The sequence below is a fragment of the Urocitellus parryii genome, chromosome 2 (genome assembly GCF_045843805.1).
Source record: "Urocitellus parryii isolate mUroPar1 chromosome 2, mUroPar1.hap1, whole genome shotgun sequence".
In the NCBI taxonomy this organism is placed as follows: Eukaryota; Metazoa; Chordata; class Mammalia; order Rodentia; family Sciuridae; genus Urocitellus; species Urocitellus parryii.
Window position 1 is genome coordinate 26,701,747 of NC_135532.1, and position 26,263 is coordinate 26,728,009.

Genomic DNA, 26,263 nt, shown 5'->3' on the forward strand with positions numbered 1-26,263 from the left:
CTTTTCTTTCTTTTTTTTTGAAGAGAGACTTGATTGACAGAATAAATTCACCTAAGCTTTTATTCCAAATGTATGTGTACAGAGATTTGGTAGAAGTTGGGGGAAGAAAGCAGTCTTTATCTGTATGGTGGAAAGCTGAGAATTCAGACAAAAAAAGAAAAAAGATTTTCGTCTCATCAAAGAAGATTTGCATGGATTTGAAGTCTAGCAATACCATTTCCTCCTAGGGATATATAACTTATCTTTATTCCTAAAAGACTATGTTATGAAATGGAAAAGGTGATATATTTTAGTTTACATCATTACTTCCCATAAGCAGCTCAAGGCTTTTTATGCATCATGTTAAATTTATCTCCTCTAGGTCCTTGAGGGGTTTATGCAGGAGGGCTGCACTTTTTACAAAATAAAGGAAGTTAAGTGGACAAGGCCAGCTGTGAAAATAGCCTCGTTATTTCCCTAGATTTCCTGTCTAGCTGTCCGTCCCTGTGCTAAGACTTTGCTGTTGGTAACAGGAGCAAAGGGCTCTTTGCCTTTTACTGTAGGCCAGGTACTGTTCTGAACCTGAACGTACACTGCCCTCTTTTTGATTCTTATTTCATTTTCCCCTCTGAAGGGAGAAAAGCAGGCTCAGAGAGGTCAAGTCACGAACCTGAGATTGCTGAACTACTAAACGGCACAGCTGGATTTGAACCCAGTTGGTTTGAGTCTAGGGTTTGTGTTTTGACCCTGTGCTGTTCTATTTCTTGTAGTCAGGTAAGGCTGGGGTCTCAGGTCTCTTGGACTGTGACATCTTTCTGTTGCATTATGAAGCTTTAAGGACACAGCTCCTGGAAAGAACTTGAAGATTCCTTCAAGAACCGAGTTCCCTCCTGTTTCCTTCCCTGCCTGGGCATTCCTTTTTGTCTTCTTAGAGTTTTTTTCCCTGAGATGTTGTGGTCCCCTGCCCTGATTTGGCTCCCCATGTCGTTCCTGCAGGTGCACCCTGTCTTGTGACTTTGTCCTCTGGTACTGCACTCCATGCCGGGCTCCCCATCTGGAGGCTGGCTGCTGTGGGAGACTTCCACTTGAACGTCCTCAGGATCTGGGGAACCAGACGGAGGTTTCCCACACACCTGCTCTCCCACCCTGAGGATTAGCCTGTGTGTGATGTCCCAGGCAAGGTGCCCTCTCCCTCCCGCCCTCAGCAGTATGATCTGTCAAAGGCTCCAGCTTCTGTATCTTCAGCCTCAGTCCTCTGTGCCTGGACACTGCCCCACCTCGGTTCAGGCCTGGATCTGCCCTTGCCTGACTCCAGTAGCTTCCTAGCTGGCCTGTTGGAATCCTTTTTGTCTCCCCACAGCCGCTCTCCACACTAGCTCCAGAACATGCCTGGGACACAGCTTAATATGGTATTTTCCCTCTTTGAATACTTCAAATGATTTTCCAGATTCCCTAACACTAACCCCTTTCATGATATGGCTCCTGCTAATCTCAGCCTCATCTCTAGCCCTAGTCAGTCTCCCTTAGATGTCTCCACCCTAGACTACCCTACCTTAGCCAGGTGTTCCTGCCTCTGAAGTCCTAGGCTGTGCTGGAGGAGTGGTGAATTCAGGGAACTCTGACAGATCAGGTCTGGCCTCTTGCCTCAAAAATCAAATGGAGAAAATATTCAGCATTTGTTTTTTGGGGATTGGGTAACTTTACTTAGCATTATCTTCTCCAACGCCATCCATTTACCTGCAAATGCCATGATTTTATTCTCTTTTATTGCTGAGTAATATTCCATTGTGTATATAGGCCACATTTTTTTAAAATACATTCATTCACTGAAGGGATCTGGATTGGCTCCACAGTTTAGCTATTGTGAATTGTGCTGCTATAAACATTGATGTGGCTGCGTCCCTGTAGTATGCTGTTTTAAAGTCTTTCGGGTATAGTTGGAGGAGAGGGATAGCTGGGTCAAATGGTGGTTCCATTCCCAGATTTCCAAGGAATCTCCATACTGCTTTCCATATTGGCTGCACCAATTTGCAGTCCCACCAGCAGTGTATGAGTGTGCCTTTTCCCCCACATCCTTGCCAACATTTATTGTTGTTTGTCTTCATAATAGCTGCCATTCTGACTGGGGTGAGATGATAGAGTAGTTTTGATATCTCTGATATAAGGAGGCTGACTCATGGAGAGGGAGCATGGGAGGAATAGATGAATTCTAGATAGGGCAGAGGGGTGGGAGGGAAAGGGAGGGAGCAGGGGATTAACAAGGATGGAGGAATGTGATGGACATCATTATCCAAAGTACAAGTATAAAGACACGAATTGGTGTATATAGTAGGTGTCAACCTACTATATGCAACCAGAGATATGAAAAATTGTGCTGTATGTGTGTAATAAGAATTGTAATGCATTCTGCTGTCATTTAGTTTTTAAAAAATCAATAAAAAATGAAAAAAAAATCAAATGGAAAAAGTAATGGTAAGGTAGGGAAGGGATTCAATCAGTATAGCTATATCAGAAAGCAGAGGGACTTGCAGGCATCCTTAGTCCTGTTCAGACAAGGGCTTCAGGTTTAAATGGGGGTAGGGACAAAAGTGGAGGGGAGGAGGAAAGAAGGAGAGGGGTGGGAGTGTGCACAGATACGCAGCCTTGGTCAAACTGGGATCTGGTTGGTTATTTTCCCAGGTCTGGTTCTGATGGCTCCAGGGAAGTCATTTTTGCTTGAGGGGATAAGCTGGTTCCCATCATGAGGTGATGGCTCCTGCTGAGGGGGACAGCCTTGGTTCCTGTCATGGGGTAATTGTTCCCTTCAGAGGGCCAGTCCCATCATGGGGTGATCTGTCTGCAAGGCTTGCTGTTCCTGGGATCTTGAAAACATCTTATTTCCTCTTATCTGGGTGCCTTCAGCCTTCAAGGGGGAGGATTATCAGCTTTAGACAGACACTCCTTAAATAATTAACATGTCTACCTGCAGAGTGGAGCAGGAATCTGACCCACAGTTTAAGACAGAAAGGAGACAGATACAAAGTGAAGGCAGAGACGCCAAGCTTTAAATTACCCCTCGGACATCTGCAGGCCAAGTGCAGAGTCAGTGCTTTCAGCAGAAGCAACCTCTAAGCCCCGTCACAGCCTCACCCCAGCAACTCTCCTCAAGTGTCCTGCCTCACTCACTCCCCCTCTCAGCAGTCCTTGCCTCCCCTCAGCTTCCTTTCCCGGTTACATTTTTCTCTTGCAGATGTTCATGCCCCGGGCACACGGGACTGTTGACCCTGCTTTGTGTGTGGAGGTCTGTTTCCAGGTCTCCTTGGCTTTGCACTTGAAGTCCCTGTTGCACCTGCATTGGATCTGCTGCCCCAAGCAGGGCATTGAGCTCACACCAAGCCCTGCTTCCCTCCCTGGTAGCCTCCCTTCTGCTCCCTCCGCTGGGGCTCCCTCGTGACTGCCATTAGAATGAGCTTCTCTCTACTTGTTTTTTTGACTGACTGGCTCCTCTCCTCCATTAGCGGGTAAGCTCCTGGGGAGCTGCACATACATCTCCAGTTTCCCCACTTTTAGCATAATGTGTGACACCTGATACACACACAGCAACTCTAGTCTATTGAACTCAAATGATAATCTGAGTGAGTAATGATAAGGACAATAGCTGCTGACACCTACAGCACTTAGTATGTGCCAGGCCCTATTCTCAATATTACACTAGCTAAGCCATTGGGTCCTTAGACACTTTGTGGGCTGGTTCTGTCATTTAGCCCCAGAATGGAGTGACAAGGCCCTGCACTCTGGGGAAGTGGCTGGAGCTGCTACCCTGCGTGTCTGCAACTGCAAGGCCAGTGGATGAAGGGAAGCGAGGCAGGCTCTCTCCCTTGTCACAGGGCCACACTTTTTTCCTTCTGTTCCCTTCAACCTCTGTGGATGACCTCCAAAGCATGTAATTGGAAACAAATAAACTGGCCTTGGGCCACATGTGCATCCTGGAGCTTAAGGACCCTTCTAGAGGACCTGGAATTAAACCTGGAAAGCTCCCGGGATGGGGAGAGCCTGGAGGCTGGAGCGGCACTTGGTGAAATATTTTGTAAGTAGGTCACAGAAAAGAAAGTGAAGCCAAGGGTTTCCCCCCACAGTGCATTAGAAGAAAAAGTCTGTGTGACATCCTAGCCAGAGCCAGAGCCAGAGCCAGGCTGGGCACCTGCTGCAGATTTCCAGGATGTGTCCCTGTGCTGGGTGGCAGTGCCACAGCAATAGGTTTAACCCACCCTCTGGCTTTTATGCAGGGCACACACTGACAGACTGACGGTCATTTCCCTGGTCATCTGTATGACCTCAGCTGTTGCCTGAGCTTTTACACACAAGGGCTTTATGCTTCATTGAATTTACAACCCCTCTGAGGTGGAGTTATTTGGTGACTTTGTGAGTTCTTTTTTTTTTTTTTTTTGTGCATTGGGCTGGTTTCTATGTAGATGCTCCTGGGAGAGAGTTCGGGAAGACAATTCAGGAGAATAAAATCGAGTCGGGAATTAGGAAGCAAAATTATCTTCCCTGTCTGGATACAGGGGTCCCTTGCCCCCTCTCAGGAACCAGAAAAGAAAGTTGATTAGTGTTGCTTAAATGCATTGCAATTACCTCCTCGAGTTTTCGTACACTCTGGGGTTTAGGGTAGTCTATAAATCTTAGTCCCGGGTTAGTTGTAAAATCTTGATTTATCCTTCCGTATAGGTGTGCTAACACATTCATCAGCTTGAATTATTTAGAGTTATCATGAAAAGGATCTGATTTCTATTGCCTTCCTGATTTGCACTTTAAATATAGTTCCCTGTCTCCAGAATTCATGTTGAAAATAGAAAGAGAATATTACTTTTAAGCAGTAGTTTGGCATATAACAGCATGATTTACCTTAGAGTATTTCTCCAATTGCTTGTTAAGGCACTCAGACCAAGTTTGTAAGAATCTGAATCTGGAAATTACCATGAAACCAACACCAAACATGGAGCCCCAGGTGGCCACTGCTGTTTGCTCCTTTGATCTGGGTCCCTGAATTGGGGGACTCTTCCTCCCTCCCTCTGTCCCCCATTGGATAGCCCAGGCCCACGTGGGTGTTCAATTCACAGTGTGAACTCCCCCTCTTTTTCTTTTAGCACTGGGGAGACTTTAATTTTTGAGAAAAATTAAGCCCATCATATACATAAGAAATATATGACATTTCATGCAGGCTTGAAATTAACAATTCAGCTTTTGTGACAACGTATAGAATGAGAATTACCTATAAATACAGCATACTTACAGTTCTCATGCATCATAATCTTATACTGTGATTTATACAGCTTCTCTTTATATTTTATATATCCCACCATGCTCACATGATTAATGTACCCTAAATCTGTGCCACTTTGGGATTTAGAAATTTAAAGAGAGAGAAAAAGCAAGCACAATAACCTATCTCATCTTGCTTTACGAAAATGAAAACATTTATGTAATGAACTAATTTAAGAAATTGAGGACTTACACACTTTAGTAGCTAGGATTAAACATAAGCAATACAAAATTGAATAAATCGTGTTAGAGTTGTGGAAAGGAAAAGGAATAAGTTCTTCCTTGCAAATTTTTTTTTCTCATTTTCCTCATTTATTTGCACCATTTCTACTTCATTTCCATGAAACCGGGATATTGTTGGTAGGAATTCTGCAAATGATTCATTATTTTAACATTAGATTTATTAGTGGCAGAGCCTGTTCTGTACCTTCAGAATACATTTAGGTCCTTGATGATTTCTTTTGTTTGATGGAGATTTTGTAAATGTAACAATAAAACCAACTGGCATTTTAAAAATACATATTTAAAAAAATATTCTTCTAACGAGGACTGTCTTGCCGTATGATGGGTTCTTAGGAAAGCACTGATGGATTTCTTATGCCATTGCTTTAAATATTATATAATTTGTATCTATCATGAGAAAAGGGAGTTTGTAATTTAACATCAGAATGATAGGGAGAATTTTTTTTTTAAAGGATTTTAAAACTCTACATCTGTGTATTTTGGATGGAACTAGAATCTAGTTTAACATTAGCTCAGTTAAGCCTTGCCTGAATGAAGGAGTGGTGTCTTGATTTCAACAAACAGGATTGCTGGAACTCGCTTGATTTATTAGCAGTATCTTTCCTCTGGGTAATTCCCACTTTAAACATTTCGTTGTCAAATGATATTTGCTGCTTACTTATGAAAGGCGATGTGTGAGTAATTTTCAGTACTTAAGAGGCATCTTTCCCGCACCTGGCTCTACATTCTGAGGGCCAGTGGCTTTCTTGTGGACAAGTGCTTCCTTGTCTGACCTTGCAAAGAAGTCAGGTGAAAGTCAACGCTGGTTATTAGATGATGTCTCCAAAGCTGTTAAATTAAGAAAGCAATTTTACTTCCTTAAAGAGGAAATTCTAACCCCTAGATCTTTGTCCATGTTTGGAGTAGGAGTGGATTGGGGTGAGGAAGACATAGTTTTTGAATTATAGTCATGTATTAGTCTGGTCATACTAATTCAAATTTTTACAATTCTCAGAATGTTCTGTTTTCCGAAATTCTGTGGCACTAAGGTTACAACAACCTTAGTTGTAACCTCCCTGGAAGATGCTTCTCATTTATTTATTCATTTTTGGTGCCTGGGATCCATCCCAGGGCCTTGCACAAAGGAAGCACATGCTCTATCGCTGAGCTATGCCCCTAGCTCCTGATGTTTCTTAAATAATTCTATTTCAATATCTTCTTAGGGGATTTAAGTGTGCAGAGTACACTAAATGCAAATGGAATAAAACAAAACAAAAATATTAAGTATGCTGAAACAGAATTTAAATGGCATTTGAGGTTACATCTTGCCTCTGTTCTTAGACCTTGATGGATAAATATTTGGATTTTGCTTTTCCTCTGTGTGTGCACGAATCTGTGAGCATGCATCAGTGAGAGCATGGATCAGACCCTGGTAAAAAATAAGCACAGGGTTTGGGAGTGGACCACGAAACTCCTTCCCTCTACTGATTAGGTGCTACTGTTTTAGGAGTAGGCAGCCCTTGAGTGATATGAACCCAGGACTATAATGAAGACTTACATTCTTTCATCCAAAATTATTGAGCTGCTTCTATGTTCTAGCTATGCTCTTGGTGTATGGGGCAAATAGTCCATAAAACTATTTCTGGATAAGTAAACTGATGTATAAGTTGAAAAGACATGTGATAATTCTCTGATGAAAAGGGTGAGGGGATGAGGTGGGTGTGGAGTTGGGGATTTATTGTTTTAGACGAGGAGGTCTCAGAGAGGCCTCCTGTTCTATCTGCTCGTATCTAAATTCCACTTGCAGAGGTTCATTTGGCTTGCATTTCAATTTTGCCCTGCCTTTTGAAATGTCATTCTGGAACTGGAAACGATTAAACCATGTTATTCATTTGCTCTTTAGTGTGAGTATGTTTTAGATTATTTCCTTTGCGCAAATGTTAATGGGGAATTTGAGGCAATGGATGTCTGGGGGCAAGGAGGTATTAGGTGGAAGGGACCCAAATGGGTGGAGTTGTCTCTCCCCTCTGAGTGGGGTCTCCCTGCCCTCAGGGTGCTCTACCTCTGACACTTCTTGGACTACATCACTGCTCCATGGTATCGCTGCTCTGATTCTTTAAGTGCATTCCTGCACCTTGGCATTGCCCATTCTCCCCAGGAATGCTGACTGGAGAAAGCTAAGGCTTTGCAATGCTTGCCGCTGGGCTCTTTAGGAAAAGTGCACTGTACAATGAAGGTATTATTTTTTTGTTCATTAACCTTCTTGACTGTTTGGATTATCATTTTGCTTTATATTTTTAATGCAGAGCCCAAGTGTGTCTCTCGGGAGATCTTTGTCTATTTATGGGCTCTGACTCAAAACATTAAATCATTCTGAATGGGGAGTGATTTTAATTCTCCTCACTCCTGCCCTGTGGCTTTAGTGGGTTCTCTACACTCTCCTTGCCCACTAACAGCGGCATCTGTGTTACACTTCTAACCCTGCAGCACCCCCCCACCACCACCACTACCACCACCAAAAAAACAAAACAAAAAACTCCAAAATTAGTTCTGTTGCCTGCCAGGCTCTGGTAGTGGTGGCAAGGGTGGGAATTTGTACTTCCCCCTGGATTCTCAGGAATTTTCCTTTGCTTGTGAAGTCACCAGAATCAAGGTTTCTAAGAAATATTTTGTATACATATTGTGTGTGTTTGTGTGTGTGTATGTGTGGTTTATGAACACAAATGGCATACACAGATTTTAATTTCTTTGATGTCATATTTCTTTTGCTTGGTAGTGCAAGCAGGTTGACTTCACATCAATGAATAATTCTAGGTCTGAGATGAAAAAAACAAACAATACTACTTTGCAGAGATGCAGCTGCTTAAAAATGAGCAAAATGTATCTTGTGAAAGTCTCTTTTTTTCCCCTCATTATAAACAAAACTATTGAATGTGAGAGCAAACCTAGATTGCTATTTTAATTTTAAAATATTCCTTTTTTTTCTCTTTTTTTTTTCAGCTTTTGCTTCGATGTCAGAAGATGTAAAGAAAGAGGTCAAGGTACTGATTCTAATGTTGTCTGCCCCTCATCTCAGAGACTCTTTTATATTTAATGGGAACTGTAAAGATTTTATCCTTCAGTAGTTGATGTGTTTCTTTTGTTGTACAAATTAATGTAATGTTGACTCACATAGATTTGAAACCCTAACAGCAGCCTACAGGTAGACTTGCTTAAAAAAAAATCATTTCATAGTCATAGTAGATCCATTAGGTTTTGAAATCATTTTAGGATCAAAGGTAGTTGGCATGGCAGTAGACGTTTTAGAAGTCTTGCTTGAGCACCAGTTTTCTCCAGTCTTACTCTATCCTAACATTACACTTAGTATTTTTCAGTCTGTGAAAGGATTTGGCTTTGTCACTTAGTCCAAATCCATGCATATCATTTCTTCATGATAGTTCAGTGAACATTTTTCGGGTCTGAAAAAAAAAAGTTAGCACTTTAGTTGTTATTGATTAGTACATTAGTACATTAGACTGTCAAGAGCCTGATTCCTGTTACCTTGAAGGTGGGAGGGGATGCTGGGTTTTAGACCCCCAAAGGCAACCAAGCTGCCATAATCTTTGCATGCTCAGAATCAAAAACCAGACTGGGGGACCAGCAGAGAGGGGGCAACAAATCTCAGAGCTGCTTTGCTTTGATCATTGGTTGTGTTCAAGAACCTCATCTAAGTGTTTACCATTTGCACTTTGCAAGGGACCAATTTAGCACACGAGAAAGAGAAGAAGCAGTATTTCCATTGAAACAGTATTTCAGAACAATTTGTTTTTGTCATATTAATTATGGTTTTGTTGAGTCTGACTTACCCCACAATTTGTATAAATGTGTTTTATCAAGAGTATTATCTCGTCTAACTATACTGTGAGGTTCTGCCACAGGGGAACTGATAACAATGATGTCTTATGATTTTAAAACTCTTTATGGCTAATAAAGCATCTTCACACATTTCACTTAATTTGATCTTCTCAATGATTCTGTTATTGCAAAGTAAATATTTCCAGATATAACAGAGAAAATAAAGCCTTAGAGAAGTTAAGTGATTTTTACGAAGGTCACATGATTATTAAGAAATGAAGTTAAAAGTTTCTGAATCCTTGAATTTTTCACCCTTTACTATTTTATGTTATATAGTCCTGCGCATTCTAATACGTATTTGGCAATTGTGAGGTTATTTAATGACAAATTTACTATAATTTGCCATATAATCATTGCAGATTTTATAACAATTTATTTTTTCATAAAAAAGTGAGTTGTGACCATTATGTGAAGCTTTTCTTTCTTTCTTTTTTTTTTAATATGCTGGTGTTACTTAAAAATAATTTATCACAAAACTCCCCTTTGTATAAGATTAGGATGCACGGAATACTTATGGATAAATAATAACAAAATCGCATAGTCCAAATCCATGCATATAATTTCTTTATGATAGTTTAGTGAACATTTTTCTGGTCTGAAAAAAAAGTTAATACATTAGTTGTTATTGATTAGTACATTGTAGCTGAAATATTGCACTTGAGAAAATTTAGTACAGTGTTACAAATCGTGGACTTCGAAAATTTAATCTTCCGTGTCTGAGGATTTGCACCACTATTTTCTTATCTTATATTAGACCTGTGTACTGTTAGTACTGCAACACTCTAAAGCCATGCAAGTGGCCTTTTTCTAATGTTCTGATGATGTGCTTGTGCTGAGCATTCTAGGCAGTGGGTGAGAAGACAAATGCTCATCCATGTGCCACTGGTGAATACATCTCTGCTCTGTTCACCTTTTAAGCAGGTGAGGAACAGAAGTAGACCATGCAATGATTATATGGTGAAAGGGTATAAACCAATTTTTTGATTAAAAAACAGGAGTGGTATGGTTATGCAGTGGTGACGATTATGTGGGGAAATATGGTAAAGTGCTACCTAATGATTATTAATAGGGAATTAAAGTTTTGTTTAATAAATTTAGAAATTATAGTGCAGTCTTTTAAATATAAGTTTAAGGTATTTTTTCAAATATTATATATGTATATATTGCTTTAAGTATATATGTAAATATAAATAAAGATAAACAAGCCCTATATTTTAATGTCATCTTTCGTTCAAAGGTATTGATGCACTTGAAAGATGTCATTAATTGCACCTATGCATGGGCTTCCCAGCCAAAATAGCTGTTATTCCCATGAGCAGAGACTATGATAACATGTCTATGCTATAATCAATACACCTGAAACTGGTAGACGGAGAAAAATTAGTTTGTACAATGTTGTTCAAAATCTTTAGTTGAACCTGGAGATAAAGTTTAAGGCTCTGAATATTGACCACTTGAATTTTGTTGTCATTAATTTGTCACCCAAGCAGTACTGATGGAGGTCTTTCCCGCCACTGTGGCCCAAGGCAGCTGCCTCCAGTTCACCTCACCTCATGCTTGCCTTAGTCAAAGGCCCCATGTTAGACTTTTTGTCCCATGCAGGCTATCTTAGTTGGGCTGGGTTCTGCCCCCAAGCAATATGTACACTCACTGTTGGTATTGAGTTTGGCTCCCTATCAAAATCCTGAGAGCTGCCGGTGACCTCAGGTACATTTGTGGCCTGACCTCTGGGCTCTCTCCTCTGTCAGGTTCCTAATGCCTGAACCACCTTGGATTCTGACCTATGGACAGTTTCAGGGAAGCCTGCCCACTCCAGGCTGTAGGTGCTGCCTCAGTTGTGACTGTCCACCTGCCTTCAGACTGTGCTGTGGTAGCCTGTGGTGGCAGGTGTCTTTGCATCCTGTGTGGTGTGAGGTTAATTGTGTACGCTGGAGGCAAAGTGCCATAGTTCATCTATTCTCCATCACATTGTGGGACTTAGACTCCCTGTTTCTCAGCTTGCTCATCTCTAAGATGGGGTAAGAGGATCTACTTCAAAGGGCTGTTATGAAGGTGTGTGTGTGTGTGTGTGTGTGTGTGTGTTTGTGTAACTCAGAATAGTACCAGTCCTAATGGTTTACCTAATAGTAAGAAATGTCTTATGCAACCTTTCAAGGGGTTGCTTAAATAATCTCTTCTGCCTAGGCAAGTCAAAGCAACAAAGTAAAAGACCTGATTACTTTCACTAGTTAAATTTCTTTTTGTGGTAGCAGCTGAAGTCATATGAAATAGATGATGATGGTGACAAGAATTGGAGCCAGATGAGAAACTGAGGCCTGACCCAGTAATTGGTAGAGGCAGATTTAGAGAACAGCACCAGCTTACAACTGGTTACAATAATGAGAACACATCTGGAATAATGTACTTGAAATCTAGAGTGAGGTGGTGAGGACAGAGTTGGAAGATGGCATTTTATTTCTCTTTCTTCATCAAAAATTACATACCAAATATTTTGAGCATGTTATACTTTGTTTTTGTGAAGAAGTTTCAAATTAAGCATTGCATATTTCGATTGCATGTGTTCAAATCTGTTGTGGCTTAAAAACATCAAACCCATGTAAAAGAGTGACACAGGTGTCTGTTCCTGGCTAGGGTGGGAGCTGTTGGCAGAGTAAATGCATTAATAACCAATGTCTTTCCTATCTGAATGGTAATTCAGTTGACTTATACAACCTTGACTGTGAGCACATTCTGATTAATATTGATAGTCAGTATAAGAAATGTGGCAGCAGAGATAATAAAACAAACCATGTGTTTCTTTCTTCTTAGAAAGAGCTAAGACTATTCACGAGGGGCGCTGAAGACAGAATTTTAAATGTTCTGTCAGTTTGTTCATTTACTCTCATTTTCTATCTCAAAGGGGAGATGACTCAAGACCATTCTGGTTCCATTTCAGTTCACCTAATTCAGCAACCGTTCCTTGGGTGTTTTATTTTAACAGTTTACAGATTGAGTCATTTGAAATAGCTAATCATTTCCTAGCTATTGTGTCAGCCAATCTGAGCTACAGTGCTTAATAACAACTAGAGATACATAATTTGGGTTCCTGTTTTTAGGTTTCACAAAGCTATCCGGTAGAAAGTTCAGCTGGTATCCCAGTTTGTTGAAGTCGGTCTGGAAGCACTGCATTCTGCTCTTTTTTTTTTTTTTTTTGTCTTTCAATGTGTTGTTAAAGGTGACTTCTGTTGTAGATGTTAGTTTTAGCTTACTCTCAAAATACATTCATATCTAAAGGATGCCTCTGGGCAAGGCTGTGCGTGCATGGTGGTGTGAGGAAGGGGCATTACAGAGGGCTTGACTTTCACCCGGGTTTTGTGGCTAGTGACTTGGGTCCTGGAAAATTCCTTTATCTTCCTTATGATAAAGGATTGTCTTGTTGGTGAAAGGGCTGTGTTGGATTTAATCAGCTCCAGTGCTCTTTCTAGATGGTAACATTGGACCTTTCTGTGAGCCTTTTCTGGCAGCCAAGTTTGTGGCCTTGCAAGGAGCTGACAGCTTTGGTTCAAGGGCAAACATAAGGTTAATGGTGGGAAGCAGTGATGCCCTGGAGCCAAGGTCAGTGCTCCCAGCCCCCACAGCAGGTGGTTCTGATCAGGTGTGGCATTTAGGGGATTTCGTGCAGGGAGTCTATTATCACTAACTTAAGATCTAACCTGGCTTTGGCTCCCTACAGTTAGAGATGTAGGTTAAACTCTCTGGGCTTTTCAAGTGGGTTCTTCCAAAAGCCTCTTTTATCAGGATTAAGTGACATTAGATCCTGAGATCTAACAAATAAGCACCTAACCGTGAATTCTTCCCTGGCTCAGTGGCATTTCTAGTCTTGAGACAAAGATAATAATTTTGTAAAATGCCATGTGCAGTTGTCATTCCCCTGCATTTAGCTCTCCCTCCTCCCTGCCTATTGTCCCTGCCTCTTTGGCATTCTTAAAGGACACATTGCTTTGTGGCTGTATCTTGGCTTTTAAGCTGCTCCCGGTTTTGATGGTAGAGGCTCACAATCAATCCTTAGTGCAGTGTGTGAAGGAAATTGAGGGATATTTGCCACCATCCAGGTAATTACAGCATGTGGCTGTTGAGAGTGGAAAGGGCGATTAAGAAGAAAACAAGAAGAAAACGCCTTTTCAGTCTGTGGAGGAGATAACAGAAATGGCAGATTCAGCTGCTGATTCCTTGTACTTTGTCAAAGAATCTCTTGAGAGTTCCTCCTTGAATCGCATAGGGTCAGAACCAGGTATTTCCGTGGCAGCATCTAGATTTCTGTGTCTGGAGATTGCCAGCTCCGAGGTTCCTCTTTTATATTTGTGACTGTGTGTGGTACTATCTTAACAAAATACCTGAGACTGGTCATTTGTAAAGAACTAAGGTTAATTTCTTACAGTTCTGGAGGCTTTGAAGTCCAAGGTGGGGGCATCCTGTGAGGGCTTTTTTTTTTTTTTTTTTTTTGCTAGAATCATCCCATGGTGGAAGGCAGAAGGGCAAGAGAGCATGTGTGAGAGCAGAGGACTGAACCAGGATTTATAACAACTCACTCTTAATGACATGAACCCACTTGTGAGGGCTGAGCCCTAATCACCTGTTAAGGGTTCCATCTCTCAACACTGTTGCACTGAGGATGAAGTTTTCAACATGTGCTTTTGGGGGAGCATATTCAAGCCATAGCCACTACCATCAGCTGACCTCCTCTGCAGCCCTGTGCAGGCCCCTAGGGCTGCTTTGCAGGAAGCAGAGAATGTGGTGGGAACCTTCCTGGTGACAGTAGGTCCAAACTCCCAAAGAGCACTTTTTAATGAGGAATACCCTGCCAGTAAGGGGACTGTCTCTAATCGGTTTGTGATGCTTTAGAGTTGACAAGGTTTCTAAAATTAACTTTCAAAGAACATCATCCTACACAGGAGGAAAGAGCTTCAGCTCAGTTAAGCGATTTGCCCAGGATCATGTAAGAGAAGCGCAGTTCTGATTCAGCGCTTCTGGTATGAGGCGGAAGTACTCCGTTGCTGCTTTCCCACCTTATGTTGTGGCCTTCTTTCTTTAGGAAAGTGTTTCCAAGCTTCTGTCTTCAAGTCTTCCCCCTAAGTGTTAATAGGTACCATACATATTTATCCATAGATTGCTAGCTCTTGTTATTCGATGAGATTTATCATTTTCTCTTTCATTTTAAACATAGGATTTGAAGAAAAGTGGGATATCAAGAAAAAATGGCATAGGTAAGTGATTTTTTTTAAACCTAAGATGTATGTATTTAGGCAAATTTTTTGTACATTATATTTCATAAAGTAGATTTTTTTTTCTTTTTACTTATGGGATAAATTTTGTTGTTCAAATACTCTTTCCTATTATGCAGAGGTGGGGAGAACACTTTTCAGACTGGCATATTGGTATATGATAGGTGTTAGAGGTAACAATTAAAGTCTTAGATTTAATTCCCTCAGCCATCACTCACTGAGCTTTCATGAGGGTATAGCATCATGCCTGGTGGGTGCTGTGGGGGGTGCAGAGCAGGACAAGACATAGTCTCTGTTCTTAGGGGCTGTGTTAGTTCATTTTCTGTTGCTATAACAAATACCTGAGGATGAGTATTTATGGAGAAAAAATTTTTATTTAGTTTATAGTTCTGGAGGCCGAAAGTCCAAGTACATGAGGTTCCATTTGTTCTGACTCTGGTGAGGGCCCCCCTGTTGGCTGCATCAGATCATGGCAGATGGCATCATGGCAGGGATGAGTGGGAGAGGCAAATGTCACATGGCAAGACAGGAAGCCAGAGAGATTCAGGAGTCAGGCTTGTTCTTTTATAGCAGCTCATTCTCAGAGGAATTAACTGGGCCCTCAGGAGAGCTACGTTGATCTCTTCTGAGGGCAGCACCCCAATGACCTAACCACCTCCCATGAGGCTCCACCTCTGAAAGATCCCACCACTTCACAGCCCTGCCTCTCTGGGGACCAAGCCTCCAGATCATAAACCTTTGAGGGACACATTCAAAAGATATCCACACCATAGCAGAGACTTGTACTTTGTGGGAAAAGAGGACCAGCTGTGGCCTTTGCTCATGCTGTGTTCTTCTAGAGCCAGGCTCTGTCCTTAACTGGTGGGTGGATGGCTGTGTGCCCTTTAGGGTCAGTTCAGTCACATCCTCAGACTCATCTGGGGGACTCTGGCCCGAAAGCTGCTCCTCCCTCCTTTGTGACACACCGCCCTTCTGTCACAGCCCATCTACACGTTGTTGGTACTTCCCATCCCAGCATGTTGTAATCATCCTTAGGGATGTGACCATGAGTTAGTCACTTGTTAATGTCATTTCGTGTGCAGACAGAGGGCAAGGCTGCACCTCTTGAAGTTGGAGTGGGCCTGACCTCCAGGAGTGTGAATTTTGTCCTTGTCCTTCATCCCAGGATAGGCCATAGAGACCTGGAAGACAAGCTTTGGATAACAGGGAGAGGGAACACTCTCCTTTCTAGGCCTTTCCTTCCTGAGCCTGGATTCTGAGGATGCAGAAGAGCAGGAAGCTACCTCCCCAACCCTGCACATGGAAGGGGAGGTGCATCTGGGGCCTGTGAGGGCAAGGTTCAGGGTCTGTGGGCTCTGAGAGTAGCTGCATTTAAGGGGCCATGTCTATTCATTGTTTTTTCTTCTATTACAACACCGGCTTTGGTTCAGCTGCTCCTTCCCACGAGGAGATTTCTCTCTGCTGCCCCCACTGGTGGTTTTGGATATTTGTAGGTTTATTTCATGGGAGCTGTTGGGTCTCCTCCTAGTGCTTGTATTTAGAGACCTGAGTCTGCAACATGAGCTTGAAACTACCCAGGGGAAGTTACCTTGGACAAGTAAATTGACAATCTTACAACTGCAAACTGCAAGTCATGGTGATACCCAACTTGGTATCAGTTCATCTGAAAAAGACCCAGGGGGCTTCTTTCTCCCAAGTCTTCCTGTGCACCTACAGGAATAGGAGGCTACTAAAAAGCAATACCTTCATAGTCATGGTGTCATCAGAAAAGCCAGAGTGCCACAACTCTGGGCTCACAGTACTCAGAGCAGATCACAGCCTTCACACACCGGTTGGTCATTTTTCCTCTTTTGGCTCACTGCCTAATCAGTCAACTCACTAGTGTGCAATTGCTCTTGCTAAGAAGACACACTTGGAGTGGCTCTTCCTGTGTATGGGTGTGTATGTCTGTATGCACGTTTACCCCTCAGTTATAGATCATAAGGCTACTTGTTAGTCACCTTTTTCAGAAGAAACTGTATTGATTTCTCATCAGAAAAGCACCAGTATGATGAAATCCATTCTACGGGGTCATTTCTGAGTGCTTGGCCCCTCTCCAATGGGTGCTCAGCAACAGATGAAGTTGTTTCTCTTCCAGGCATCCTTTTCTAACTTTACCCTTGGCCCTGTTGCCTTTCCTGAATCTTCTCTGCAGCACACCGTTAGCTGCAGTATCTCCTTGGTCCTTTCCGTATCCTTGACTAATTTCTTTATATTCCCCTTCTTCTAGCCTGTCACATTGATAGTCATTGTCAGGCACTTAACATGCCACCCATTTATTACACATTGTTGTAGGAGAAATGATGGCAGTCTGTCACGGGTTGTGCCAGTGTTTGCTGAAGGTGAGTTGCAGTGAGTTCAGAGATGTGCTACTAAGATGCAAAGAAAATAGTGCAATCGTCTTATTCAGCTGTGTCCAGTGGGCAGTGGGAACCTGAGAGTCCGGCGGCTGAATGGCATCAACAGAGAAAACGGCTGCCCAGATAAACTCTGGGATCTGGACTTGGCCAGAATGTGATTTGGCTGAGGGAGGGACTAGGTTGTATGTCAGAAAATAGTTCTTGGTTCTGATGTGAAGAACTGCTGTGATTTAAGCATGTAAGTTGTTTTTAGCTGTAGCAGCCTGATTATTCCCTGGAGTGGGTTGGGACTGAAGAACATGTTAGTGATCTTCTTTATTCATTAATGTCAGGTGTCCCCTTCCTCTTTAGCCTTGGCCCCGAAATATCTCCAACATGCATCCTATTTCTTAGCCAGTTCCAACTGTTAATATTTTCAGAGTCCTAAATTCAACTCTCTGTTCCAAGCCTTCGCTGCTCTCTCTGCAGGGAAGGTCTCCCCCCATCCTTTCTTTTTGTGCCTGTCCCCAGGACATAGTGGCCTCATTCCCTCCTATTGGCAGACCCTGCTGCCTGCAGCCACACTTAGCTCCTAAGACCCTAGTCAGTTTGAAGGCAGTTCATTTGCATTCCAAGCCTCATAGCACAGCATATAAGTCCTTCATGATCTGGTGGGGCTGAGTCTGACTCTCTCTCTAACTTTATCACCCATAGTGCTTCTCATTCTTTTTTCAGAGGGCCTGCCAGATTCTCTGGGTAGGTACTCAGGAATGCTACAGAAGTAAGGCAGGCTGCCAGCTCTGTAATAACCCCTTGTCTTCATTCCCTAATGATCTGCTACCCTCTGTGTGTGAGACAGCAGAACACTGCAGCCTTTTGAAGGGAATGGTGGAAATCTCTCTTTCCAGGATCGTTTCTTGACCCAGCCTCACCTGCTTCCCATGCTCCCCTAGTACCCTGGTCTTAGCTCTGGCTTTCCACCTCCTGGTTTGGTTATCACAGCCTGACTTCTGAGCTATAGGCTCCAACATTTCATTGCTGTGACTGTGCTCATTCATCTGTGCATTCCAGAGCCTTGCACTTAGTGGGCACTTGGAAGATGGTTGCTGAATAAATGCATGTAGCATGCAAGATTGGAGTACATAAAAAGGAAGGGGTGAGGGTGGTTTCTTAGTAGTTGTGTTAAAAAATGAATGGCAGAAATTCACAGGCATGACTCAGATATATGAAAAGGGGAAGAATTTGCTTTTGTTCTTATAAGATCTCTTCCCTGCATGGAAGAACTGTGGTCTTTGTGAGAACAATGAGAAATTTGCTAAGCTGGTAGAAGCATCAAGAGTCAGTTACCATGGTGCAGGTAGGGTCAACTTTTTGACAGACAGATCTTCTATTCTTTTAAAGATTTTATTATGAAGCAATTTGAACACATGAAAAGGCATAAATACAGAGATACTGAATATCCATGTATCTTCCACTTAGATTAAGAAACACAGCACTACTGCTACAGCCAAAGCCTGTTAACCGTTATCCTCATGCAGTGTTTATCATTCTCATATAATCTTTTATATTTTTACATGATATGTATGCCTACATATAATATAGATCCACTTTATGAGTATTTCTTGTTCTATATTTGCAAACTGTTGATTTATATAGTTATTCTTATGCAATTTGTTTTTTTTCCCCCAGGATTATCTTTTTGGTATTCAGCCACAGTATTTGGATTGATACATATCATGCTAGTTAGTTTTTACATGTGGCTACTTTATGTTCAGAGTACTAGTTACTTTTTACTGCTATGTAGTATTCTGATTTATATATCTTGTTAGTGGATATTTGGGTTGCTTTCTTTCTTTTTTTCCTTTTATACAATGCCACTGTGAACACTCTTTTTATATGTCCTTGTATACACATGAGAGATTTTCAAGGATGATTAATAGGAGTGGAATTTCTGGGTCATGTGCATCTTCAACCTTATTAAATATGGAAAAAAATTATCCCCTGAAGCTCCATTCTTATAAAAATAAATCTTTATCACTTCTGTTTTGATATACCACCTTATATTAGTGTTTTAGATATAGTGGATCGAAGATAACATTTCAGTTGAAATGTAAAACACCCCTTTAAGCTTTATCCATGTGTTTGGTGCACAGAGCCAAGAAGTCGATTTAAAGTAGATGGAATGGTTATGTTTACCTAAACTCCTAAAGGGAAGGAATTAGGTCATATTCAGTAGGTTGTTCAGCATTTCCTTTTAAATTTTTTATTGAGTTTTAACCAAGGAACATTTCAGATTATTTTTAGGAACTAGGTGGCTCTCTGCGGAGCTGTCTGTTGTCTGAATATTTGAGTGAGTGAAGAAATGAATGGAATTATAGAACCAAACATAAGAACAAAACGACACAGTGGAATACAGTTAAAACCAAATTGGGCCTGGTGGTGACATCCCTGTAATCCCAGCTACGTAGGAGGCTGAGGCAGGAGGATCGTGAGTTCAAAGCCAGGCTCAGCAACTTAGGCTTTAAGCAACTCATCAAGGCCCTCTTTCTATTAAAATATAAAAAAGGGCCAGAATTGTGGCTTGGTGGCTAAGCATCCCTGGGTTCAATCCATGGTCCAAAACAAAACAAAACAAAACAACAAATTAGTGTCCTTGAGCAGATGTGTTAAGGAGATAGGCTTGTGGTGGGAAGAAGGTCCCTGTATTGGTCTGCTATACATGTGGCTGGAGGTCACAATATATGTGACATCTTCTTTCTGCCCACACCCTTGTTTGGTGGCAGGGTGATGCCACTGTGGCTGTTTCTATCTATTCCTGTATTATGAGTTCAGAGACCCAATGTGCTTCTTAAGTATGTGGCTTGAACATCTGCCTCTAGTGGCAGGACCTCTGGGAATTGCCCCCGCTAGGTGGGCATGACATCCTAGGGTTTTGCTTGCTATTATAAAAGACTGGACCCTCTTAAAGTGGGCCCTCGCGGGCTGGCAGATGCTCCTTGGGTGTGGTCATAAGTGGGCTTTTGTGTGGCACTTTGGCCAGCGCCTGCGGTTGTTCATGTTTTGCAGCCATCTTCCTGGGGAGAACCTCTAATCTGGCTAAATTCCTTGTGATGTATGGTAGGGATGATTGAGGCATTTATTTGCAAATACTTGTGAACTCATGGGACATATGTATTCACTGTTAAGTGTCACTGTAAAGGGCTCCAGAACATTCTCAAAATGGCATAGTAGTGGTTCATTAGGGCTATGTTCTACTTTAGGTATGAACTGTCTTCCACAGGCCCCTGTGTTAGACTTGGTCCCCAGACTCTGGTGCCACTGGGAGGTGGTGGGACCTTTGAGAGGTGGAGAAGGAAGGTAGGTTATTGGAGGCATGTCCTTCAAGGGGATAGTCTCTCTTTGTTTCCTGGATGTCATGATGTACTGTGCCACCAGAGGTCCAGAGCAACAGGGGCAGGCGGCCATGGGCTGAAGTTTTCAAAACTATGAGCCCAAATAAATCCTTCCTCCTATAAGTTTGTTATCTCAGGTGTTTTGTCACCGAAACAGAAAGATAACATAGACTATATAACAGAGTGTCCCAGAATGGGTGGCTTAATCAGATATTTATCATCTCCCAATTCTGGAGGCTGCAAGTCCGAGACCAAGGTGTTGACGGGGCTGGTTTCCTCTGTGGGCTCTGAGGAAGAGTCTGTCCCAGGCCTCTCTCCCTGGATTGTGGATGGTCATCTTCTCCACATGTTTTCACACCACTTTTCTCCACATGTCACCTCAGTGTCCAGATTTTCACTTTTTATAAGGACCCTGACCCACACTAACGACCTCATTTAACTTGATTGCCTCTGTAAAGGTTCAATGCCATAAGGTCACATTCTGGGTACTGAGGGTGAGAACTTCAACCCATGACAATAGCAGCACAGCGCGGGAGTATGTGGTTGTGGGATTTTCAGTCACTAGGGAAGTGGTTATTCTAGTCACTTTCGAACTCTGGCACATTCTTTTTGACAGATGCAGGAGCACATTCTCCGTTTGTTACCACAGCCTTGGTCTAGTACAGTGAGCTTATTTACTTGCTAACTTCTAGGAAGTTCATTTCGGAAACCAGTTTAAAAGCTTTGTCTCTGAAATTTTATATAAATAGATTTCCCCTGCTGAGAGTTCATTGCCTGAAGGATTATTTTGTAGTTGATGCTGGGTTTTCCCCCCCCTTACTTATTTTCAAGTTTATTTCAAACATTGTTTTAAAATACCTGAAAAAAATTTTTTTTTGTTTTTTTTTTTTTTTTTGGTTCTAGGCTTAAAAGAAATTGTATTTGTCATCCAGAGCCAAAGTTATTCTTTTCATGCAAAGAAAGCAGAGCAATTGAAAAAGATCATCTTAAAAGAGGCTGCAAATCTTACACAGGTATGTGGAGATGGTTTGGAGTGTCTGTAATTATGTATTTCTTCATATATTTTATGTTTTCCCAAACACCAAATCTGTAGAAAATCAATTTTATTCAGACGAGAGTAACTCATCTGACTCATTTGGCTTATTTAATATTGTCTCTTTGTTGTTGAAAATGCTCTTCTTAATTCCTAATGCTCAAAGCATCATATACTAAATTATTGTGCATGTGTGTGTGTATAATATTTATATATGTATTTAACTTAGAATTATACAATCGTGTAGGGCTTTGTATGGCTTTGCCATGAAGTCTGATAAAACAAAGTAGAAGAAATGACTTTTTAAAGGCAGGACTTAAAATAGAGATAATTAATATTCAGCATTTTGGTAACAAGTTCTAAAGGCAATTTTCATGTTGAAATAACATTTTCATTAATCTTAGTGTGGTGCTCTCTCTGTGAGCCTCTTAATCTGTTTTTTAATTGGATGTCATTAATTGAACTTTGATTTGATTTATAATGTAATATCCCAGGAGGATTATGGAGAGGAAAATCTACACATACAGGTACATTTTAATGACATTTAAAATAGACATGAGCTGAATCTAAAGTTGCTATGAATAATGGTGAGGTTTCACACAAAGGAAGATCTACTTTCTTGTTCAGGAGTCCCCTTTTATTTGTGGGAATGTGTTCCAAGACCCCCAGTGGATGCCTGAAACTGCAAATAGTACCAAATTACATACTATGTTTTCCCTATACATACATATTTAGGATGAAGTTTAGTTTGTAAATTAGGCACAGTAAGAGATTAACAACAAAAACTAACAATAAAATAGAATAATTAGAGCAATGCATTGTAATAATATTGTCAGCACCACTGTTGTTTTAAATTGTGCACCATTTTGAGTAGTATGATAAAATCTTGGGCTTTTTTGCTTAGTCCTTCCCAGGACATGAACCATCTCTTTGTTCAGTGTGTCCTTGCTATATATGCTACCTGCTCACTAGTCACTTAATAGTTATAAGTAAAATAAGGGTTACTTGGACATAAACACTATAATTCCACAGCAGTCAGTCTGATAACTAAGTTGACTGTTGTGACTAGTGGGTGGGTAGCATGTAAAACAAGGATACACTGGACAAAGCGATGATTTATGTCCTAGGAAGGACTCAGGAAGACAGCCCAAGATTTCATCATACTACTCAAAATGGTGCACAATTTAAAACTTCAGGAATCTTTTTTTTTTTTAAATAGAGTTTTTCATGTAACATTTTAATATTGTGGTTGATCTCCAGTAATTTAGATCATAGTTAAAGGGGGATTCATGTATTGCTGTATATGTGCTTTCTTCTTTAACCAAGTGAAAAAAACTTCCTTTAGGGCCTTTGCACCAGATTGCTATGGTGCTTCAAGACAGTATATTTGTCTGTATTCAAATGCTATTTCTTGGTTTTCTTAGGAAATGACTTTTTTTGCCAAGAGACATGCATGTTTGACGGATTGCTTTCTTCTCTTGGTGGGGGCTGGAAAATAAAGGATCAGAAATATCAATGGAGTTAAGCATCCTTAACAATATTTGAGACAAAGACATTGCTGAGAGTAAAGTTTACTGTATCTTGTCTTTAAATGATTGACATAAACTTCAAAAACCTCCCAGCATCCCTACAAGAGCAAGCTCTCTAGGTTGCCCCATTTGGAACATTATAATTTCTCAGGGAGAGAAAAGAATTGCATGCTTTTGACAGATTATTGTTTTTGGTAATCAGAGATTAGATGAGCCTCATAGGTTTAAAGTTCATCTTTGTCCAGAAACTTAACTTTTAATTTTTTTTTTTTTAAACTGGGTCTTCCTGATCTCATGAGAGGGGCAGACACACAGCAACCTTGACTAGCTAAGTTCCATCTGTTCTGGTGGAGGCATTAGTGGGGGGGCCAAATGCAGGCTGCTGCAAAGAGAGGAGCACAGTATCCTGAATAGTCTTTCCGTTGTGTCCACACAAACATGAACTGGATTTAGGTTAACTGGACCTTGGCCACTAACCTAAATTATGTGACCACAATTACACAATATTGGCAGGTCAGTACACAGTTAGGCATCACTTACTCATATATGAATTAAGGGTACCCTTTTTCCTGTGTGCCTGCCTGTTCCCTACTCCCAGAAATGCCTTCCGTCTTGCAGAGAAAGACTCGTGTGTGGATTATGTGTCATCCCCATGTATTTAACCCACAGGAGTAACTTTTGCCATTAATGTGGATAATAACATTCTTTGCCAACAAAATCTAGTTGGTTGAATTTACCCCCATACTTTCTCTGCTATTTGTCTACTCTTATTTTTCTTCTTCTTTTGTGTAGATGAGTACACATCATTGACTCTCCTACCTTTCCTCTTTACTCATCTGGGAAGCTTAGTTTACAGGGCACCTTGGAGCAGAACAATGTTCCTGAGACTTGGTCTGCAGTGAGGATAAGGCATGAGAGTACTTTTTTTGTGGGAAGTAATAGAAATTATATAAAAAATTATACAAAGGAAATTCTTTTTTTTCTCATTAGGACAAAAGAGACTTGGGAGGGTTATTCTAGGGGCTGGATGTGCCTACCTTTCTTTGGAGGCTCTGCAAAAAGTAGGGCCTAGAGGTGCAAGATTGCTGGGTGATTTAAACTGACCATAGACCCTATGGGAGGGTGGTTAAGGTTCTCATTGAAACAGAACATGACAAATTTTTATTTAGGAATGAAAAATGTGTGTTGGCTGGAGCTTCTTGGTGTCTCTCAGTGTTTTATTTTGTTAGTTTTTTGGTACTGGGGATTGAACCCAGGGCCTCGTGCATGCTAAACACATGCTCTACCACTGAGCTTCATTCCCAGCCCTTTCCAGGAGTTGAGGCAGGATGGCAGGCAGCTGAGAGGGATTAGATCCAGCCGAGTGGAGGAAGCCTTCCGTGTTTCTTCCCCTTTGCCTGGATAATTATACCAAAGCTTATGGACTGATGTTTCTGCCCCTGGATCCCAGCATTGTCTCCTGTCACTCAATTCTTTGAGCTTTGCTTCCCAGCAATTTCAAACTTCTTCTGCCCACCTTGTGCCTCTGTGGCTCTGCAGGAGTTGAGCTTATCTTTCTCCTATCCCCAGGAGGCCTTTCTGTGTCCCTTCCTGACCCTCCCTTGCAAAGCACTTTCTCTGTGGTCCCGCTTCTGTATCTTGTACAAATTCTATTGTGTACTTTTTCACTTTGTATTATTGCTTGTTATCATTTTGTCTTTCCTACAAATTTTGAGAGCAGAGAAAAGAATGTGTCTTATTAAGTTTTTGATTTCTCAGAACCAAGCGCAGTGTTGTGTACTTAGCCTGAGTTTTCGGTGAATGTTAATTGAATTGCATCCTGAAATTCATTATCTCTTCTTTCCCAGAGCTGCTTTCTTTTCTATTGTAATAGGATTTCCTTTTCACTTCTCTTCCAGACAGCATAGATACCTTTGGTCATGCGCAGGCACACACATGCACCCAGGTGTACACATACACACACACACACACACACACACACACGCATGCACACACATTGCATTAAGTCACAGGTTCTCTGAAGACAGACACTTCTTTGGATCTCTTCACAGCACTTTAGACAAAGGAAGTATCAATATGTGGTAGTCAGATTGCAAAAAATTCCCTTGACTTTTTTAACATAGACAACATAAAAATGGTTTAAGGAAGGTAGATTTACTTTCCCTCCCAAACAGCCCAGTCAGTGGTCAGGCTGGGGTAGGAGGCTCTACTCCAGGTTTCTTGCTCCAAGTTTCTTGTCCTTTTCCACCCTGCAATGTGTGGAGGACAAGTATGAGGACCTTGAAGTTATATATGTCCCTTTTCCTTATGTACCACTGTCCCGAACATAATCAGGTAGGCATACCAAGGCTGGAAATGCAGTGTCTGGTTCAGTGGCCTTAGGTCCAGGCAGAACTCAGGGGGTCTAACCCTTAATAGGAAGATGGTAGGATGGGTTCTGGGGAACAAACTGATGTCTCTGCTAAATTTAGGATTTTGTTTACACTTCAAGGACTCGCCTAGTCTGTAGAAGAATTTATCTATGCATATCTCATCATTCAGTATTTACAGATTTACTATGGGCAAAGTACTGGGAAGATGAAGATCAGGAAGATAAAGTCCAAGAGAGGAGACAGGCCCATCAGCAGGCAATCTTATAGCAACGTGGGAGTGCTGTGATGGAAGGGTGCATAAAAGAGGGGTCCCCATCATGGCCGGGAGGGGAAGTGGGCAGCTAAAGAGGAGATACAGGGCATAAAAAGGGACTTGTGAGAGCCAAGTCCTGCATATCAGGCTCCAGTTAGGTTGAGGTCAGGGATGGGAGAGGAGGCCAGCAGGTAGGACAGCCAGGTGAGAGGTGTGGAATGTGAGGGCCTGCCATTCTGAGAGGGTATCAGCTGGGATTCAGCCATGTGGGAAGCCAGCCTGGGAAGGGAGATGGAGACATGGTCACAAGGAACTGTGTGTACCCTGGAGAGCCAGGCCTTACTCAGGGCTTCTTAGGGGGCACCACTGGCGTTTTGAGAACCATCCCTTTGATGCCTGAGATGTTTGGTGTCTCTGGCTCCTGGCATCCTCCAGTTACTGTTACAGCTAGAGTGACCCCTGGTTGAAGCTTCCTGCTAGAGAGGACCGTCGGGAGTAGACCTGGTTGGATATGCGTCTTAAGCCCAGCCTCTGTTAACTGTGGGAGGATGGCAGTAGGAGAGCCAAGACCAGGGTAGGGGCTTCACTCTGAGGCCGTCAGATTAGCCTGGGGCAGGGCTGCTCAGGTGCATGGCCCATGCTGCTGGGC

At 41.9% G+C, this 26,263-nt stretch overlaps 1 protein-coding gene across 1 annotated transcript in view; it reads left to right on the forward strand.

The window, feature by feature from the left end:
• The window catches only part of B3glct (beta 3-glucosyltransferase), a 109,177-nt gene that overhangs the window by 11,868 nt on the left and 71,046 nt on the right, over positions 1–26,263 (forward strand). Inside the window, exons 2-4 of the mRNA XM_026388380.2 lie at positions 8,503–8,543; positions 14,600–14,639; positions 21,331–21,440. Coding sequence (XP_026244165.2) covers positions 8,503–8,543; positions 14,600–14,639; positions 21,331–21,440 — 191 coding nt within the window. The remainder of the gene's footprint in view (positions 1–8,502; positions 8,544–14,599; positions 14,640–21,330; positions 21,441–26,263) is intronic.